We start from the raw sequence: 23,035 nt of genomic DNA on the forward strand, positions 1-23,035 counted from the left end.
TTAAATTCGTCATTGTTAACGTAGCTCAACTGAATAAGACAGTTATATCCTATCAAAAGATTGTGAGTTAGAATTCCTACTCCCACATAATATTTTAACGTTTAAATATTAAGAAAATAATATAAAATAAATATGTATTTTAAAATTAGAAAAAAAAATATGACATTTTAAAAAAAAATTATACTATGGAAAATTGTGTATGAAAATTTGTTTATCTTTATCTTGAATTTTTATTAATCATTTAACAAAAATTTAATTCTATTTGGAAAAACCTAACCGTTAATTGACCATGTGTGATTTAAAAATTTGTTCATATTAATATTTATTGATTAGGTAAATAAAAAAAATTTATGCTCGTGTCAAGTTTCATCAATTTAGCTAGGCTTTTAAAATGATTTTTAATTTTGAAAGTACTACAAAATAAAATTAATGTTTATTTTATAATTATTTAAGCAGGTTTATTATATAATTATGATGTTTTTTTTTAAAATAAATAGTAAAAATCTTATCGAACAACCCCTAAGGACAGTATTGGATTTACCTAGAATTTTCAATAATCTCATAATAATATAATTAATTACATTAAAAAAATATTGACAAATAGATATGTAAATATTAATTAAATAACTAATTAGTTAATACCTATTGAGAACTTAAATAAATAATTCCACAATTATGTAAAACACATCAGTAATCTTGGTGAAAAAAGGGAACTTTTTTAGTACTTGGAGGTACTCCTTCAATTAATACCTCCAATTTAAAATAAATGAAAGGAATAATATATTTATTGATTACAAAGTAGAATATTAACGGAGGGGTAGAAGCATAAATTTTGGTCAATCAAAAATTGTTCCGATGACGAAATTATATTGTTATTAAATTTGGGACAAATTACAAATTAACATAGGTCTCTAAATTAAAATTGAAAGATAAAATATGACAAATTAAAATAATGACATACGTCTATCTTAAGGTCGTTTGATTGAACATAATTAACCGGGTCAAATTGGATCTTATAACAATTGAGTCCCGGATAAAATAAGTTTAAAACCCAATAAATAATTAATTGGCCCAAAATTTGAATTAGCCTAAGTCATTAATAATTGACTTAAAATCAAATTTAAATAAGTTTGAATCCACCTAAGAATTGAGTTTATGACCCAAACATGACCAAAATCCATGGGTTGGGCTTAAAGTCACCCAAGTCCAGACCCATCCTAAAGTATGAGAATTGGGCCTGAAACCCAAAAAGAGTCCAAGATTCAGTAAATTAAAGAGTCTCCAAATATCACAAGACTATTAAATTATAAGACAACTAAAACTAATGATTTGAACACTTTGAAGACAAGTTGAAGATATACTAAGCGTACAAGACTTCAAAATATCGATCAATTTGATCCAAAGAGGTTGACAAGGCTAGAAGACTGCTCAAAAAACATTAACAAATCAAGAAACCTGAAAGATCGCTACAAAGAGATTGACAAGTCCAAAAGATTGCTCCAAAAAGATGAAGTCCAAAAGATCAACACATTCAAAAAGTTCGAGAAAGGTCGACAAACTTGAAAGATCGATCCAAAGAGATCAATGAGCCAAAGACCGATTCAAAGAGATCATCAAGTCAAAAAGTCGATTCAAAGATATCAGTAAGTTAAGAGACCGATCCAAAGAGAATAACAAGTTAAAAGCTCGATCCAAAGAAGTCAACAAGCTAGAAGTCAAAGACTTTGAACATGCTAGAAGTCGAAGGCTCCAATCTCCTTAATTGAGAACAAGTGTTACGTTACAGTCAACTTTACTACTTACCGCACAAAGTTGATACAAAATCCAAGTTCATCCTCCTCTACCATCACAGACATTAGAAATTGTAGCCAAATATTTATTGTTCATTGATGACTTCTCTAATCTTCTGTCTTATTTTAAACTTTATTCTTCTCAACTTTAACTTCATTTGAAGCATCTTCGCCAAGATAATTATTTCAATGCCTCTCTCAACTTTTGCTCCACTAAAAACCTCGAGCAAAATGTCCACCCGTAGATAAGATTTGAATCTGTGACTTCAAGGTTTAACCAAAGAATGGCATGCAGTACGCACCTGCCGTCGCAGGCGTGTGCCAATCCATCCGTCGAAATTTGTCCACCTGCATTCGTTCCCTCGCATGCATGCGCCATCGGTCAGTTCTCTTCATTCTCTCTGGCTCTCTTTGCAAAGCCAATGATACTTTCTTCAATTTCCATTTTTGCCTCCTCCAGAAGACTAAAGAGTTATATTAAAAATTTGAGTTAAAAACTCAACAGAAAGAATGGAATGCATGGAAGACATATTAAAGCATTTAAAAGTGAATAGTAGTATATTCAAATGCAGAAGTGCAAAATCAGTATAGTAAAAATATCAACTTCATCTCATCATCAACTAGGAATAGTCTTTCTGGTATGAGTTGAGAAAACTCATAGTCATAACATAAAAAAATAAAGTCCCGTTTGATAATTATTTAGCTTTTGACTTTCTGTTTTTAGAAACTAAGCTTAGAACATTACTTTCTTGGTACACGTTCGTGTTCATTTTTTTGTTATATAGCTTTTATAAACATTTTTAAAATCTAGGTCAACTTTTTAAAACAAGTGTAATTTTTAAAACTAGAAAACTTAAAACGAAATGGTTATGAAACGACCCTTAAAAGTTTTAATTTACTCTTTAGAAATAATGAAACCATTTCCCTACGAGAAGATATCTTTGGTAATTTTAGTAAACAATAAGAGAAAACTTGGCAGAAGAAGTAACAATTGTCCTAATCCAACATATTAAAGAAGGTGAAGTTACAAAGAAAAAAAACCATTCAATCAATAAAACACCCACCAAGGCATATACTATAGCCTTTTTTTTTACTCTTCATTTTCTGACCCATTTTCCTCTATAAATTTTCAAATCATCCCAACTGACTCATCCTTATTTTCCATCAACAGAATTTCTTTTGAAATCTCATTTCTCAAGTTTTTCATCCAGCAGCTTATGCCACTTCCCCCCTTCAAAATTTCAATCTCTTCCAGTAACCATTCTGTCATTTCTTTTCTTTTATTTTTTTTCCCCTCCATTTCAACCCCTTATTACCTCTCAGGCTCCGTTTACTTACTCGCAATCGTAATCAATGAATCCTAATGAAAACTTTGATTCCCTTTTACGGTAGTTACTAAATTGTAGGAATGTAATCAAATGGTAGGACTCACCTCAAATTTTGTAATCCCATTACATGAAAAGGTGTAATATCATTACATTCCTACAACTCTATCAATCTCATTCTCATACCTTATTCCGTGGACCCTACATATATATTATAATTAATGTACCACTTTTACCTTTTATCTCTCATCTAGATCCATATAATTTTTAATTAGTTTTTTTATACTTTTATAATTTCTTCTCCATTCATACTCCAATGTTTATTAGTTGATATGATTTTATTATATAATATGATAAATTAATATTAATTAATATAATAAAATTTTTAAATAGATATTATTACTTTTAAATATTATAATAATAAAGCTTAATAATATGTTATATTAAAGTTTGGTCGTTCTAATAATAAATATTTTATTAATATGTAATTTTATTTTAATTATTCATTATGTATTAATATTAGATAAATTGTTAAAATAAAAAATATTTACTATCAATAATATATTAATAAATTAAATTAAAATTTATTATTATTGTAATTTAAAAAAGAATAGCACAATAATATATTTGTAATTAGCTAAAAAGGAGAAAATGGTATATTAGTAACTGTTATATATTTGATTCCGATTCCGATTCCAGACAGTTTTAGTAAACAACAGGAATTCTGATTACGATTCCAGAAAATTTCTAGTAAACATCATCAATGGAATAACATTACGATTCCTATTGATTTCATTACGATTGATTTTCATTACAATTGATTTCCATTACAACTGCGGATAGGTAAACGTGGCCTCAATTCACTTCTCCAGTAACAGACCATCAAAAAGACCATCAAAGACAATGAATTTATAAGTATTTATACTCATTTTCCCTTCATGTTTTGTGTCTATTTTAAGACATGTAGACATCTCAAAACATACAAAGGGGTTTCAAGTGTCTGACCTTCTCAATGAATCTGATTTGGATTCCTCACATGTGAAGGATGATCAGGTTGGTCTTCCTCCAAATTCTGCATTAATAAATTCACACCCAGACATATACATATACCACTGCAGGCTGCAGCAAAAGTATGTAATTTTGGTCATTATCATATTTGAGGACTTTATTTAACTATTGAAAATGGTACTGACCTGTTCGGCAAACAAATATTGAATGATCAGCTTGTCAGAGAATGACACGTTGATATATCTTCCACAACAATCCTGATCCATGAATCTTTTGGGAGGAAATATAACTATTGTCATGATATGATCAAATGTTTTTTGAGATTTTAAATGAGCCATGCTTACAATTTCAAGAGAAAAAATTACCCTTCATTTCATCGAGGAACAAGTTTCGAATAGGAACCGAAAGTAGTGCTTTTTTTTACGTTGTTTACTTTAGTACCTGGGGGGTTTCGGAAAAGACCTATATGGGGCACCTTTTGGGTGTGGGACCTCGGGGCAGTGTCTCAATCTCCTACGTGCAAAATCAAATGAACTAGTTACTATGGAGATTCCCAAAACCAAAATTTCAAGTTGCACTAGTGTTCTTGCCACAGAAGGATTGAGTAGTTAGGTCTAAGACATTTCTCCACCTCAATATTTGAATAAAATTAATTTAAATAAACTGACCTCCATTGTGTATGGATTTTTAAATTGATTAATGATCCATCTGACTTTTGATCTGCATGTTAAGGATAATGTAATTGGTTGTCCTCCATATTCCGAAATAAATCACATCAACTTATAAAAATACAAAAAACTGCAATCTTGATTTTCAAGTCATTAGTAATATTGGTTGAATCATATAAACAAATCTTAAATTCAATTCTACCAAGATTAAACTGACAAACAATTTATTAATAATATTTCTAAGCAGTTAAAAATACTTTTTATTTTTCAACATGCTCTAATAGTAGAGTGTAGCCCAAGGAAAACAATTTATTTATGAAAAATGTACTATAAAGTTGATGTGTTGAGTATAATTACCTTGGAGGCTCTTCTGACTTCTCCTTAAAAAAAAAAAAAAAAGTCCTTCAATTTATTTTCGGATTCTCGAGTTGCTTAAGCTTTAGACGCTGACGAATACACCGAGGCTTCTACATCTCGAAAATCAGAAGTTCGATCGAGAGGATCTTTACTCCACACATGCTTTAGCTTTGACATATATAAGAATTCCAAGCAACTCAATGGAGGGAGTAGCACACATCATACTTTCCTCTAATGTTTGCCTGTTGATCTGCAATTATCCCTGGCAACAAATTAGAGATCTGTTATCTTTTAAGATTTTAACACATTTGAATGGAAAAGATTTCAAAATAATCATAGTAAGTAATTTCTACCTTTTTGAGTTTGGCAAATGAATGTGAGGTGAGTATCATCTTCCAAAATAGTATGCTTTTTTAATCATCAATTTTTCAAAATTAAGGACTGATATCTGCAGATTGTAATTAACAACAATCATTAAACATCCATTATTGTCAGAATGGACAACAAAATTTAACCCTGAAGACGCAAAATATACTAAAATAAGATGTCAGAAAATCACACTTGGGACCTTGTTGAACCACCACCACTTACCAACGTTGTAGGGTCCAAGTGGATTTTCAAGACTAAACTAAAAGAAGATGGGAGTATTGAAAGATTCAAGGCAAGATTGGTAGCTCAAGGATATTCACAAGTGGAAGGAGTGGACTATGACGAAACCTTTAGTCCTGTGGTTAAGGCAACAACAATCAGAGTGATTCTTGCCTTGGCAGTTAGCTTCTGTTGGAACTTGAAAGGCAACTTGATGTCAAAAATGTCTTCCTTCATGGTTCTCTAAAGGAAGAGGTGTATATGGCTCAACCTCCTGGATTTCAACACCTAGACAAACCTCACCTTGTTTGCAAGCTTAATCACTCTTTATATGGCCTAAAACAAGCACCGAGAGCATGGTGTGAAAGGCTCTCACAATTCTTGCTTCATATTGGCTTCTCTTCACCCTATTATGTTCTCTCTCTTTTTATTTTTAGGGATAACACAATTCTCGTACTAATGCTTGTTCGTGTGGATGATATAATCATGACAGAAAACTTAAGTATACAGAAAGGCTCATTGACAAGCTAAGCTCAGAATTTGCATTAAAGGATCTTGGAAACTACACTATCTCCTCGGCATAGAAGTTCTTCATACCCCTACAGGAGTTATTCTATCACAAGAAAAATATGCAGAGGACATTCTCAGCAAGGCCAAGATGACTGAAGCATCTCGCCTTTGCATCCCATGGTTGTCACAACAACTGAATCAACAAATGATTATGAGAGAACTAATACTTCAGAATACAGTAGCATTGTGGGATCTACAATACTTAATACTTACTAGAACTGATATTACCTATGCTGTAAACATAGTGTGTCAACATCTCCAAGATCCTAAGATCAAAGACCTAAAGGCAGTAACGAATATTGAGATACCTCAAAGGCACCCTCAGGTAGGGATTAATTTTTCACAAATATCTCCTTAAACTCGTTGTTTTCTGTGCGTTGCAGATCAAGTTGGATGTCCGAGAAACAAGGAGCACCCACAGATCGTGTATCTTCTTGGAATCTAATTGCATATCTTGGAGCTCAAAGAAACAATCCACAGTAGGAAGGTGAAGCTCTGAACTTGAATATCGCTCAATGGCATATACGACTACAGATATCACTTGGATCGTGTTTCTCTTAAGTATTGGAATTAGTATGCCATGACCAAACCCCTCAACTTCTATGACAACATGAGCACAATCCACATGACTAAAAATCCCGTCTTTCATGCTAGAACGAAGCATACTATCATTTTGTGAGAGAAAAAGTAAGTTTTGGCCATCTCATCACAAAATTTGTTCCATCTCCTCAACAAGTTGCTTATATTTTTACCAAACCATTACCCAAAATCTGTTTCAAAGAACTAAGAGGCAAACTAGGAGTGTATGAGATACCCTCCAGTTTGAGGAAGAACGTTGTAACAGAACAAAAGGTGGTTAAAATCAGTTAAATGCCTACTGATTTATGGTGTGAAAATTACTACTGTAAACTACTTTCATCCAAGCTGGTATAGGTGAAATATGGTGGGAATATAAAGTCCTAAATTTCAGCCATGTGTGCTGAATTATGGAAACTATTGCACAAATCAACATTGGTCAAATTAGCCGTTTAACAGTACACTGCCAAGCTGTCCAGCAAGATATTTTCTGGTGCAATTTCTCTTATGCAATCTTCACGGCATAGTTTCCTCTATTATTCTTCTTTCCTTACTACAGGAGTTATTTTCTTATAGTTTTAGCTAAGAATAAGGTGGGAAATTAAAGTATATTGTATTAGCTGTTGGTTCTTTTTTCGTGCAACTGTGTTAATTTAGTGTATATAACTTCAGTTTTCTGATAAATTGAATGATTGAATATTCTGAGAAAAACATATCAGAAAACATTTCAGTTCCTAAGTCAGTTCAACCGCTAGCTGTTCATGTAGTTACAAACAATTACTGAAAGTTTCCATTAATTGCTTTAAAGTGTAATCAAAGTCAGTTCAACCATGAGCTTTAAAAAGAGGTTTCCAAGTGTCTAACCCTTCATTATGGATGAAATCATAAACTTAAGGAACGATCAACATGATGCTTATTCCTCAACACATGAAGATGAATGATCAGATTGGTTCTCCTCCAAATTCTGCATAAATAGATTCACAAAGAAAGTAACATCAACACACATTAGTGCAACATAAAAATTTTGCAGTTTTGATCAAAGTCATGATTGAAGACTTTAATACTCACTGAAATAGGTACTAACCTTTTCTGTAAACAAATATTGAATCCCAGTGTCATAATTGTCCTCCCAAGCTTGTTGGATAATGCCATAAATGTCCTCCCAAGCTTGTCGGATAATACCATTGATATCTTCAACAACTTTTGAATCTTCATAGCCATAATTTGAATCTTCATACCCATATCGTGAACCTTTAATTCCATGATGTATTCTAAGATCTCTAACTAGTAAGTTAGTCGTGCTTATGATTCCAAGAGAGAAAACTTCCATTTTAGGACAAGTCCAAATAGTTACATCATCCAAGTATGGAAATCTTATGATGCATTTTCCCGAATGAAAGCTTGTTAATTTGGACAAATCCTCGAGGAATAAATACTTTAATCTGCTAAATACAATTTCTTCATTTCCTTCTTCAACAACTTCTGCAATTACAGTGGTCATCCTTTTGCAATCTTTTAAGACCAACCGTTTAAGCTGCACCAATGTTCTGGCCACCGAAGGATTTAGCAAATGAGTCAGTCTATGACATTTATCCACCTCAAGCTTGGACAAGTTTCTAAAAGACACTGATGATGGCACTAACATATCCAATATGCCACATCCTGATATGATTAGAGAAGCCAAATTTTTAAGTGATGAGGTGCTTTTGTAGTCATCCTTCCAGAAATGCTTAAGCTTGGGCAATTCGAATAGACTCAAATCCGAAGGCTGAAATCTTATATTACGATATTCTTCCACATTGATCAATTTCTCATTTGGGAATATTTCTTTAACAAGCATCCTTCTTAATTCAAACCGTTCAAGATTGTGTACTATTCGTACAATTTCTATTGGCAAATGCGATGAGTTGTAGATGAGAGAACCAGATAGTTTCAGACTTTTAAGCTTGGAAAACAACTTCAGACCATCTTGCAATTGTGTAGTCTCAACCTGGACATTAAGAAAAATAAAAACTATCAAACTTGAAATCTATTTCTAAAGCTAATTTCTAGAAGTGTTTGGAGATAAAAGTTTAGTTCACTTGAGCCAGCATGAGCTTTAACTCAGTGGTAATTGACATCTGTCTTTGATCAAGAGTTCATGAGTTTACTAAAAAAAGTTTAGTTTACTTAGAATTACCTGGGAATCCAACATATGCACTGACTTTTCCTTCTCAAGAGTCTCTTTCAATTGGCTGAGATCTATTTGTAGGTCTTCATGTTGCTTAAGAACTTTGATTGGATATTGCTCTTTTAAGCTTTGGACATTGTTGAATGGACAATACTTTTATGTCTTCAAAAATCAGAAGCTCAGATGGACTCTTTCTCCATACATACTCTAGGTTTGGCAAATTAAATAGTTCCAAGCGCCTCAAATTTGAGAGCAAAGCAATACTTTTTTCTATCTCATTGGGCTCTTGTACTTCAAATATACATTTCAATAAATTACATTTTTTAATGGTTAAGAATTTAAGGCAGGAAAGTATGGTTATTATATTTGAAGGAAAAACTTTTTCTAAATTGTTACATGACTCAATTTGTACAGTTTCGAGTTTGGAAAAAGAATTAGGAATGGGTACATTGTGCCATATCATCTCCAAATTCTCTGCACCTCTCATTTTTAATTCCTCCAAATTAGGAAGCAATACCTACAATTTACGTAATTTGATAATTTAGCTGGGATAACCAAGCATGCTAAGAAGACATAAATTATACATTCATTTAAAATCACCTAAACAAATTGTAATGGTCAAGTATTGAAGAATAGCTTCCCAATGGAAAATCAAATAAATCTCTTATCTTTATTAGTTTCACCACAACACAGCAACATTTGTCCATCACTATTTTGAAGATAAAAATAAACATAAATAATAGAAAAGGGTAACGTTTATTATTAAAATTTTTAAAATTAAATAGATCAAGGATAAGCTCAGAGGGGTAAGAGAAAAAATTTAAGGTTAAATTATAAATTTGGTCCCTATGGTTTGGGGTTATAATTTCAATTTGGTCCTTATAATTTTATCTCAATTCCGTGAATATAATTTCAATTTGGTTCTTAATACTGGGAATGTTTTAATTAGATATTTACAGTTTAGACTTAATTCCAACTTCGTTCCTACTGTTCGGTAAGATCTCATATATCATCCATAAATTGTGTTTTACCCACTTGAAAAACACATCATTTCTTTATATTTTTTACTCAATCCTAAACTCGAATACAACCAACTAATACTTTTCTTTTAATGCAACCAAATAACGCAGTTAGGACAAATATAGAATAAACATCAATTTATTGTCACGTTAAAACAAGTGTCGATATGGTACGATTTATGAAATTTGACTAAACTGTAAGAACTAAATTGAAATTAACCCGAACTATACAAGGACTAAACTTAAACTTTTATAACCATATGGGAAAAATTGAAATTATGTCAAAACTATACGTACCAAAATTCAATTTAACCAAAAAGTTTAACATAAATTTTGACAACGAAATAAAAATAATAATAAAAAATACATAGTCATGCTAAGAGAAGAAACAACAGTAAGAACAAAAGGTTATTTCTATATGGAAACATAAAATGTGTTATTGTGAACAAAAAGTTACCTCTTCACTGAAGAATGAACAAAAAATACATAGTCATGCTAAGAGTTTCCACTTTTTCTGAACTATCAAGACTTGATTGGCCAATTTGTTGGATTTTGGAGCAAAAACTTCGAACCCGTGGTACGCCTTCTAGAGACAAATACTTTAAGTGTGTAAACTCAACTGTGGCAGTTCTCTCATTGCTTTCCATCGCAGTGATCACTTCCAACATCTCACACCCCACAATAAAAATTTCTTCAACATTCAAAATGTCATCCAAGATGCAGTTGTAAAAGAGAGTTCCCAATTTATCACAGTGCATCACAGACACCCTCGTCAACTTATTCAAAGGAAGCTCTCTTACATGCCCATGAATTATACTCTCCAAATTCTTTAAATTGAACAGTCCCAAGTAGTCTAAATTGGATAAGATTTTTCGTAAAGGCTTGTTATGTTGGTGGATAAAATGTTGAAATTCTGAATCATTATAAAGGTGGAGACTCTTCAAATGTGAAGGGTCATTTTCATCTAATTCACACTGGAGAACTCTTGCAACACTTGGTCCTACTAAACGCAGTTCTCCACACCTCTTTAACAGCGTTTTTATCCAATCATCCAAACAACTTCCTGATACCATCTCGAGACACAGAATTCTAAAGAAGCGATTCCTCAGAAATACTCTTAAGTTGCTGCCGATACTAATCTTGAACTTCTCTAAATTCAACTCTCTTGAAAACAATTGCTTTGGCATAATTTTTTCATGTTGAATGCTTAAATTTAAAGTAGAAAGCTGTGGCAAGTATCTGAGCTCAGAGAGACTAGCATTCTTCCTTTCTTTGTTCAATTCTTCTCCTTCCCATCCACTAAAAAGTTTCCAAATATAATTCTTCTAGCTTTGTCAACTTCGAAAGAATATCGGGTGGAATTACTTTTAGTTGATAGCAAGATGATAAATCAAACACTTTCAGCTGCGTCAATTGACTAATCGCTATAGGAATCTGGATGATGTTAGACCCTGTAAAACTGAGGATTTCAAGCTTTTTTAACTCACCAATCATATCTATGTTCCCCAATTCACAATCAACCAAATGCAATAATCTAACATTTGCAAAGGAGCAAAGCAATCGTCGCGATAGAGAAACTTTCATGCTTTTCAATTCTAAACCTTTGAGCTCTTTTGTTTCTTCGAAAAAATTTTCTACCAACTCGTTTCCCTCGGACAATGGTCCATGTAACATTAATAATTGAACTTTGGGTAACATTAACTTCTGGAGAGAACTATGCAAACCTTTAACATCTAAATACACTGCAGTATGATTACCTGATATTTTCTCTTCTTCTCATTCATTCAATCTTTTTACATAGCTCAACGTACGAATTTGATCATCATTAGAAGCAATTAATATGGCTAAATCACGAACTATATCATGCATTTTCACATGAGGGTCGTTCCTAAACTCATATTGCAAAAGTAAAGAAGAAGATATAAGATCATCAACAAATTTGGTTATTCAACGTCGTCCTTGTGCCACAGTATCAAAACCATGCAGGAAACCCATGCCCATAGCATATACATGCAAGTCTTCCACCCGATGAGAAAATCTTCTGGAAACATGCTACAAAACAAGAATAATAACTTGACCTCTGCATACTCTAAGTACTCATAGCTTAATTTCAGCGAGGAATACACTTTCTTGTTCATTCCTTTAATATTCACAGTCACAGGATTTTTTAGTTGATCTAAGGCATCTTTCCAAATTGGAGAAGGTTTATTTCGTAATGCCTTAGCAACCGTAGTAATAGCAATAGGCAAATGTGCACATTCCTTCACTATCTGAACAGCTATAGGTTTCAAATAATATGCTTCAACAACTTCACCTACAATTGTCTTCAATAAATTCCACGACTCATATTCTTCTAAAACTTTTATCTCAAAAGTTGTATTGATGCACATCTCATTAGAGAGTATATGGTTATCTCTAGAAGTAAATATGATCTTGCATCCTTTGTGACCTACAATACTTGGAATTCCTATTTTTTCCAAATCAATATACTCCCAAATATCATCAAGTACAACCAAGATTCTTTTTTCCATCTTCAACCTTTTGTGTAGCTTAAGTGCACTTCTTTGCACTGTTTCATCTTTTAATTTCAAACTTAGCGGGGCACTTAGTTGCTCTTGAATTCTTTTTAAATCCGGTGTCTGGCTCACAGTTGATGTTATCACTTCATCAAATGCCTTTTTGGCCTTAAGTTCTCTTGAAATTTTGTTTACCAGCATCGTTTTGCCAATACCTCCCATCCCATACACTCCAATCATGTTGTTATTATCATCCTCCAATGCATCCATGATTTGTTTCATAATCAAATTTCTCGATTCAAAGTTCATAAAATCGAGCATCGACTCACTCTCGGTTGTTGAGAAAGTTTCAAAAGAGACTATAGAGAAATTCCCCACAGTAGTTTCAATAGCCACTTCATCCGCCTTTCTCTCTGCTTCTCTACTCAACCAGCGTCGTTGGACCAAATTCTGGCACAATCCAACATGTTGACCTTCCCTGTCTAGTATCACCTTGGATTCTTCAATGATGCAATCAACCTTAGTACACCAATACAAGACATTACTTAGTATGTCTTCTGCTTTTCCTTTTGCTTCATCAACCCTCTGCTGTACAGTTTCTCTAGTTGCCTCCAGCACTTCAACTTGGTTTCTAAGTTTCTCCATGTTGTCACTCATGAAACATAGATACCCAAGCTCACGTTTAATGGGCTCACCAATGTAACCACCAATTGCTTTAATGATGCTACACATTCTCCCTAATATATCCTTGATCTATTGGGAAGAGTAAACTGTAATAGTTTTTTTTTTTCCTTATTCTTCAAGCCAACAATAATAAAGCAAACAATATTAACCAATCTGCAAAAGAGAATATATATATATAAATAATAGTAGTTGTACATCAATTTGACTTAAAATAAGAGTAAATCTGTTAATTACAAGCTAACTTTTTTTTTTTCAAATATACAATTTTTGGAAAAGTGCATCAAAATTGTCCTATTGGTGGCACCATAAACTTAGTTCAGTGGTAATTGACACACATTTCCGACCGAGAGGTCGTGAGTTCAAATTCCTCACCCCACTTGTTGTACTGAACAAAAATTGTCCTATTGGTAAAATCTTGAGTTATACTTGGGAAATATTGTTTGTCATTGCCACACCTATTACAAATGTCATATAAATATTGTTTTATAGTAAGACTGTAAGAGAGAATTACACCTGAATTGAAATTGTGGCCTGACACTGAAACTGCAAATTGCCCAAAAGCTAGAGGAAGAAAGAAGAAGCAAACTGCAACAGAAAATAAGAGAGAGCAAAATAATTAATGGAGCTTAAATTAAAGAAAAAGAGGAAAATGGAATAGATATATAGAAGAAGATTTAGAGATGGGAAAGTGTTGGGAGATAAAATGGTGAACCTGATTTGGAAGAGATCACAGGAAGCGAGAAGAATGAAGAGCAAACGAAGGCGAAGGCAAGGCAGAAGCAAGAAGAGTAAATCTAATTTGTGCTAAAATTTAAATAATGCTTAAGGGGTGCGTACACGAAACCCAAAGTCAATGCCAAATCAAAAGAAAAAAAAATACAAATTTTGGGAAAAGAAATATGAATTGAGAGAAAAATACTAAAATAGGACAAACGAAAAGAGAAAAAAAATACAAATTGTAGAAAGAAAAAAGAAAAGAAAGACGAGGAAAAATTTGTAGAGAGAGAGATCTAAGGAAGTTTTAAAAAAATAAAAAGAAAATTAAGTTGAGTGGAAAAATTTTTAGATAGAGAGGGAAAAGAAAAGGACAGTTTGAGGGAGAAAAAATATATTGAAATAAAATAAAAAAGGTAAGTTGAGAAAAAAGATATACTAAAAAAATACAAACCGAGAGAGAAGTGATAAAGAAATAATCATTGTGCTATCTATAATGACTTTAACTAACTTCATAAATGTAGAACATAACCTTTTTATTTTGAGTTGAAATAAACTATGGATCTTTAAGAAAAAAAAAAGTAAGTTTGAAGGATGATTTCTTTCTTATAATATGTTGAAGCCTAGATTTTGATAGACTGGTTCACCCCCAAAATGCACACCAAACTCAAGGGACTGGATACCTGCAAAACCGACGTGTGTAACACTGATTTTGATATCTAAGTTAGCTAAGTAAAGCACTTGAAAGGTAATTTGACTTATCTTCAATAGGTGACTCAACCCCTTACCTATTTATAGTCATTCTTCCCTCTTAGGATTTCAACGAAATGTTAACCCTAGGTCTGATACACGTCGGCCTATGGGCCAAGACACCTCCTACAGCAATAGAGGAGCAAGTACGGAGCTCAATACCGAGGAGGGGTCGGAACCGAGTCCTGCTTGGTCCGGCCCGTCCTTCGCGGGTTGCTTTGCCTGGCTCAATTTCTCCTTCGTTTTCTACCTCATAACATAATAAGTGATGCATCGCATAAAAGTTTGATACAAAACAAAATATTCTATTTTGCTTCCAAATTGTTCTTGCTCTTTTAACTTATCAAATTGGTAATTCAACCTTTACCCACAAATTATGTTGCCCCTCAGCATCCTTTGCTATGGCGTTTTTTAATTGGCCTTTCACTTTAAAAAAGTCAATTTCTTTTAGTCTTTCAAATTATTTAAACCAAATTTTTATATTTGCATAGATATTTTAATTTTTGAGTTGTTCAGGTATGTTGTTTGAAAAAAAAATGGTCAAGTTCATAATCCATTGAGGTCGGCAAACGCTGGGCAATCTACCTTACTCGTCTGAAGAACTTACAAAACAAAGTCAGCACTCCGACGAACAAGTCAATCACAGTCCTATCCTTGTATAAGGGGCAAACATCCCGATTTATAGGAATGATCTCCGACAGGACTCCCGACAGCGGCTCAACAATCGTTCGACCACCCGTAAAACATGGCTTGTTGTCAAATTAATGTGTTGTTTAACACTCCTATAGACATCTTTGCATAGGTCAGCTCTATCCTTCAACGTCGTCCCACAAAACGTATTCAACAACTTAGCTTGGCAACATACCTCCGGAGATGAAACTTACACAAATTATCATGATCAAAGTATTTTTAAATAAGAATACCTTTTTACTGTTGACACGTGGGAGGCGATAAACAACTCCAACATTAAATTAAACCGCCCCAACATTGAATTTTAGCGATGCATGTTTTTTATCCTTCGTAGTTGATTAAAATAAATTGATTGGTTTAGGATAGGATTAAAAAATCTCATATAAGTATTATTAGATATCCATCCAAATATTTAGTTAGAACAATTAGAATAAAAAATAATTTGCAACAAATCATTGTTTTTTTAAATGACTCATGGTACGATGGGTATTGGAAAGGATTAAACTGTCTTGAAAAAGAAAACACCCATGAGAGACGAGAGATAGAGACGTTGTTGTTTTAGAATATAACATTACAATTACGAGAGTAAAAATTTCAATCTTCGAATTGTTAGTGTCTTAGTCATTGAGCTATATGTTCATATTGACACGAGCGCATGAGAGTTCGACTTTGTGTACTTTAATTATTTGACCTATTCCAACTTTATAAAACTTTAAATCATATATCATATTATAGTATTGTTATTTTATATTACGATAATGCTTACTGTTATACAAAGGAAAATCACAAACAAACCAACAAAGGGAACAGAAGAGAATCGACGAGGTGACCGACCAAACCAAGCTGACCCGTCAAGTCGCCCCGAGCCGTCAAGCCGAGCCGAGCTCGACCCATTGTCGAGTCTGTCATCCTCCCTCTTCTGTTGTCCATGATGCCTTGGGCCTTACAATGGTTATCCAGGGCTCACCTAGAAGGTTCTAGAACTCTCCAAATGACTATAAATAGTCTATGAAACCTAACCCTAAGGTAAGCCGAATTCGACCCTTGAATTCTAAGAGTCTACTGCTCCCCCTTGCTAACTTAGGCATCGGAGCCCGTGTGACAAGTATCACACCGGTCTAGCGTCTTGTTCGGTTTTGCAGGTCTTCGAGTCCCTGATAATCAAATTTGGTGCGAACCTCGGGAGGAACCGAAGGAGCATAATCCACGCATCAACACTTACATTAATGTGTCATTCACATGGTGTTAAATTAAAATAATAATAATAATAATAAAAGTTAAAGATGTTAACATTGTTTTATAGGAATAACACTTGCTAAAGCATATGACGGTATATTATAATAATATGGCTGTTATTATAGGGGCACTTGCAAAATTAGTAAAAGGAGAGAAAAAAAAAACTAATATTTATTTGCAAAATTGGCAACCACATCTCGCAAGACTTGGAGATCCAGCTCATCCAAAGTATAGAAAAAATTCCAATTTACCTTCGAGTCTCTCTCATTTTGACTAAGTTTATGATTTAGTGTGTGATATACTATCAATATATCTTAAAGTCATACCATTTAGTTATTAATAACTCAAAATCATATCATTTAGTTTTTAATTTACCATTGATATATCTTATTTAATTACTGATATATATATATATATATATGACTATTGATATACTATTGATATATTACTGAGCCCTTGATATATCATTGATATACCTTATTTTAATTATTGATATATATACCTGATTTGATATATCACTTATAGACCTGATTTTATATACCATTTGATATACCTGATTTGAATGTTAATATACTTAATATGAATGTCGATATACAATAATATACTTGAATGTGGACATGTTATGTTTTCAGGAAAAAAAATCATTTGGAATTATGGGTTGAAAGTTAAATTTTAGCTAACATCATCGGAACTTTTAACCCTAACTCAAATAGAATTTTTCGAGGATGACTCTTTGTACATTTTTTATCCTTTGGAATTAAGAGATATCAATCACAATTGCTATTACATTGAATTAGAATATTATTTAAGAAAAGCTCATATCTTTAACATTCAATAAAATATAGTAAGGGTTGGCCTAAAATAATTGTATCCTTTGATCACGATCTAATTTGGATGAATACCATTAAATTTGATGAAATTTACTACGAAAATAAAATAATTCCTCACAGTAAGTACCGTGATTCAAATCATAGAAAGAATATCATAACAGCTAGAAATTAGAAGTACCTAACGTGAAACTTTCAACATTACTAATTTGATGTACTTTAATGTACTTCAAATTAATTACGCATATCAAGTATATAATGATTTATACACTTCATATAAGGAGTATATCAGTTATACTAATGTATTTCATACTATATATATTAGTTATAATTGATATACTTCATATAAGGTAAATCAATTATAACTAAATATATTACCTAGTATGTAGCAACGAGGCATATAAAATACATCACTGAGTATATATCTTGATGTACATATAAAGTATGTCAAGTATATTACGAATATACGACGTATACCAGTGATAAAGGATATAATATTAATCATAAAGGTAATTGCATTAAAGTATATCATTTAACTCAAAGTACCTTTATTTCAAAAAAAAAAAAAAAAAACTCGTAGTACATTGTAGGTAGTATATCAAAGTAAATCAATTACAATAATATAGCTAATAAGAACATTAATGATATATCTAATTTGATATATTATTTACAGGTAAGCAAAAGGAGCTTCACTGAAGAACATAATTGTATTTCATATCTTACGTGGTTTCAAATATTTGTTTAGTAACATATTTGGAAATTGAATCTCAATTTAAAAATGGTTGAACATGTATCACTTAGCAATAATATATTTGTAAAACTACGAGTTGTTAGTAACCTATCAATGTCATAAATTTTTATAATAATATTATCTAATTTATAATATATTACGTTTTTACTCGAAATAGTATATTTATCAAAATCATATATATATATAACATAATTCTGAGTTTTAAAGTTTCAAATTTAGAATCTTCGAATCATTCGAAATATAAAAATGTTGTTTTCAAAATTTCTACTATTTAAATCGTATAATAGAAAACAAATATACCAAACCGTTATTCATTTAATTTATTTGATACAGTGGACCTAAAACATGAAATTGAATATCAATTCTGTACTAAAAAGACTTAATTTTTATTGATGGCTCATTGTGTTGAGATATCTTGAGGGTTGAATTCTTTTGATATTTCTAAGGCTTAATTTTGAACCATTTTTATTTTCCTTTTCTTTTTTCTTTTTTTTTCCTTTTTAACTAAGTGAGTTCATTAAAAAAGAAATGAAAAATGTTAAAAAAGAAAACATTCATTCCCCTTCTATACTCTTTTTCCCATTGCTATATAATTATCATGGCCGATTTTTTTTAGAGCACATTTAACATTTCCTATGTAAACTTTATATAGTTGAATCAAATTGACTTTAAGAATTTGTTTGTAGTCGAATAAACATATAAAAATACTGTATGATAGTTAAATATGAAATTTTTATAATCCATTGCATCACAAAATAAAGTAGTCAATAGTTTAAAACAAAGTTACACAAATTCACCAAAAGTAATTTCCAACGAAATGAGTTCATAAATTGCAAATAATTCACCGAGTTTAAGAGAATAAAGCAATGTGGAGTATAAACGAGTTATCATCTTCAATCCATTTTCTTCAATATCATTTCATTCACCTAAAAAATATTCAAAGAAGATGAAAAATAATTATATAAATACAGAGAGTAAAATAGAGAGGACATATCTTGAATTTGTAGGCATAATAGATGAAATAAAAACAGTAAGTTTATAATCAAAACGAGCTTAGCTCAACGGTAATTGATATATATGCTTGATCTCCATTCCTGCATGTTGTAGTACAAAAAGAACGATAAGTTTATAAGAATATATAATATTGGCAACTCCCTTTACATCACATATAATAATATGAAGTATATGCCTAAATTAATTTGAGCGATTTGTATTGGCAGTTGATCAAAATAAACTGGTCAACATGTAATAGTCTTTATTATTATATTTTATCTTTATTGTAATAGTCTTTATTATTTTACCTTTTATCATCGGTTTACATTTTTTACTTAGGTAAATCATAGATATTCTCTAGTAAATGTGTCTCGCACTTTAATTTTTACAGTTGCCATATGTATATGGGGAGATCTAAAGGTTTGATGCTAAAATCAAGACTTAATACACTTGTGAATGAGTTAATAATGTGAATAGCTAATAAAGGCAGCAGAACCATCGACAAACATGAACATGAGCACAGTTCAGCGGTAGTTAGCATTTACTCATTCTCTTAAGGTTGGAGGTTGAAACTCGTCTCATACCTTCAATTTGTTGTACTCAAAATAAAAAAGGAGCAAGAGAATCGGTACACAACCATTTATGGTTCCAATCGAGAGAGAAAAATGTGAACATTCCTTAAACCCTAAAAAATAATCATATTTTGATCATGTCTCTATTATTTTCCACCTAATATTTACACATATACTCACTTAACCTATGTGGCTCATATACATTTACATGTTGGCAACAACATGTTAATACATATCAAGTCATGTTATCAATTTTTTTAAAAAGAAAATTAAATAAAGGATAATGACCAAAATAGTTATTTTAAACAAGTTTTAGGGATAATAGACATTTTGAATGTTTTAAGGACCAAAGTGGAACTAAACTAAAAGTTCGACAGATAAAAAATAAATATTTGAGCCAACATGAGCTTACACGATTAATTAGACATCTTTTACTCCTGTCCTAGTTAGGTCAAAGGTTCAAACTCTATCCCGATATTTGTTATACTAGAGTCGAATACTCCTTAAGCAACTCAAAGGAATAAAAATTAAACCAAAAGATGTAACATTAGATAAGAACCTAACAAGGTTCAATAATATTAGTGATTAGTTTGTGCAAAATTTTCCATTTATTATTGATTTCCACTTTATTGGGTCTGTGCAAATTTTCAAGCTCACAAGTGACGGGATTGTTAGATATCGTATAAATTATTAAATTTAGCCTAACTCAGGAACTTAAGCTTTTGAATTCGTCGGTGATTATATTTAACCGTATGTGAGATGGGGTATTGCAAGTTCACTCACGTGAGAAAGTGAAAGTGTTTGCCATCTCACAATTTCATATTGTCAATACTTCATCCTCTTTGTATTTTGTAACAATTTATAAACAAAACTATACAAAATCCTATGAAAGTTGAACAACAGTCACTACTTAACACCACTTTTAAATTAAGAACTTGTCTTACATCTTAGCAATTAGATACATATAATAAAATATTAATTACAGTGGATATTGGATTGGAATATTCACAATAGTTTTAACACAAAAAGCAAAACTAAAAATTAAAACAAATCATCCACTAAGCTCACATGTCTTGAGGGGGTGAAAAAGTTATTAAAAAAAATTACACTAGTTAAAACTAAATAGTTAAAAAATATTTTAGAAATTTATAATTAGATTGCACATGTATTAAAAGAATTTTAGCGTAATTATCTTTTTATTAGAAAAAAAAATATTATTGTTAGTAAGTATTGAGCAAAATGGAGATAATGATCTTTTGTTTTTTTGTAAGATACCGAACCATTTTATTCAAAAAGGTATGTGAGAAACATACAAAAATACAAGAGGGAAGCTAGATAAATGCGCTCCAAATGAGAGAAATAATAGAAATATCGTAATTACAAAAGAGGTTGGATTTAGAGGACCAAGATAAAGCTAAAACCTTTATTTCTTCCCAAAGGAGAGAAGATGGCTTAGAGGAATCAGCAAATGGTTGTTGTTTCTTTCCAACCAAATAGATCATAATAAAGAACCCACCGCATTATACCAAATGACGTTACGACTATTTTTTAAAGGAGGAGATAAGACCTCCTTGAAAAAACTATCGATGTATCCGTGCGAAGGGAGGGATACGTTAAATATACCCAACAAGCGAGTCCAGAGGACCACTGAAAAAGGGTAGTATAGAAATAGATGATCCAAGGTTTCTCCATAATTGCCACAAAGAACGCATCTGTTTGGATTCAGCAGGAGGGAAAGGAGTTTAGTTTCTAATTTATCGTATGTATTTATGCCCACCAAATGAAAAACTTACATTTTTTTTGGAAGGTTCAATGACAGAAAAATTCTTGATCGAGAGACTTTGCACAAAGACTATTCTTAAAAAGGAAATTAGCCAAAAGATCCCATTTACAAGCTCTAACAAAGGAAAGAAAAGCACAAAATTAGAAGGGTAATTACAGTAAGGCTTAATATCAATGATCCATTGAAATTTTTTTTCGTACATCAAATGTTGGATTGGAATTGAACTCCGACCTCAAGAAAAGGAACAAGGTGTCTCAACAGTTGAATTATGTTCAAATTGACTATCTAAGAAGTATAGAGAAGCCGGTAAGAAACCAATTGTAGTTTCCTTGATGCTACTGTTGAACCCACTAGAATGAGAGCTTCAAAATGGCGGTCAGGCACTAGAGCAAAGTAGAGTGGGACTAAGGCAGCCGCGATATCATAAGCTTCTTTCAATCCGATCATTGCCATAGAGATTACCTGAGAGATTAGTCGGTGTCGGAGAATCGAAACTGATCGTGCCCGTGAGTATGGATCAGAAAAGGCAGCCATGGGAGTTGGGGTTGGGAGCATGATCAAAGATAGCATCTTTTTATGTTTGCTGCTGCTGCAAAGTGTGTGTGAGGTGGGTGAACAACCAAAAGATTGTGAATTTCTTCATGCCATTTCACCTCCTTAATTTCCAAATTTCTAATTTAATTAAACACCCCACATTTAAAAAATTGAAGGAAGATTTGGAAGTATACTTTTCCAACGTGGGGAAGCTGGTTTAGAATATCTAAAATAAATCCCAAATTTTTTAATGGCCTCCTACTCATGTTAATTAATTATGGGTTAAAACACACTTTTGGTCCCTCTAGCTAAAGTAACAATTTAGTCCCTGAACTTTAGTTTGTAACGATTTAATCCCTATATTTTCAAATTGGTAACAATTTAGTCCTTGAACTTTAATACGTAACAATTTAATCCATGTAATTTTGAATTTTTTTTTTGTTAAGTTTGTTATATATATAGATAGATAAATTAAGGAGGGACTAAATATGTTTATAACTAGAAATATTAAATTGTTATATAATAAAATTAGACGCTTAATTTTAATGAATTTTTTTACGATAGAGACTAAATTGTTACAAATTTTATACTACAGCAACAAACTTGTTACAAGTTAAAATTCAGACACTAAATTGTTATTTTAGTAAAAGTATAGGAACCAAATGTGCTTTTTAACCATAATTATTTTAAGGTAAACTAATAAAATTTGAGACATCAGGGACGAATCTACGTAGGAGCCAGACAAAAATTTTGTTATATTATATATATTGCATTCAAATTTTACACTGTTTTTCTTTTTAAGTTAGATTTGACTTTCAAATTTTAGTGATTTTCTGTTTTTAGTACAACCGGTGGGGTGGGGATTTGAACTTACTTATTACACATACACATAGTATAGACATGTCTCGCTTTTT

The 23,035-nt window shown here is 31.8% G+C and overlaps 1 protein-coding gene across 1 annotated transcript; it reads right to left on the minus strand.

The window, feature by feature from the left end:
- Window positions 1–1,731: 1,731 nt before the first annotated feature.
- Window positions 1,732–14,116, minus strand: LOC111018197 (putative disease resistance protein At4g27220). Its single transcript, XM_088127729.1, is given in 15 exon segments — window positions 1,732–2,254; window positions 4,121–4,234; window positions 4,309–4,636; window positions 4,792–4,843; window positions 5,149–5,410; window positions 5,502–5,596; window positions 7,747–7,846; window positions 7,967–8,872; window positions 9,062–9,173; window positions 9,175–9,569; window positions 10,770–11,375; window positions 11,377–12,098; window positions 12,101–13,424; window positions 13,785–13,856; window positions 13,984–14,116. Coding segments are annotated over 7 exon segments (4,011 nt in total). The 5' UTR covers window positions 13,320–13,424; window positions 13,785–13,856; window positions 13,984–14,116; the 3' UTR covers window positions 1,732–2,254; window positions 4,121–4,234; window positions 4,309–4,636; window positions 4,792–4,843; window positions 5,149–5,410; window positions 5,502–5,596; window positions 7,747–7,795.
- Window positions 14,117–23,035: the final 8,919 nt, after the last annotated feature.

Source organism: Momordica charantia (genome assembly GCF_013281855.1).
Source record: "Momordica charantia cultivar OHB3-1 chromosome 8 unlocalized genomic scaffold, Mcharantia_2.0 BLBB01000008.1, whole genome shotgun sequence".
NCBI classification, from domain to species: Eukaryota; Viridiplantae; Streptophyta; class Magnoliopsida; order Cucurbitales; family Cucurbitaceae; genus Momordica; species Momordica charantia.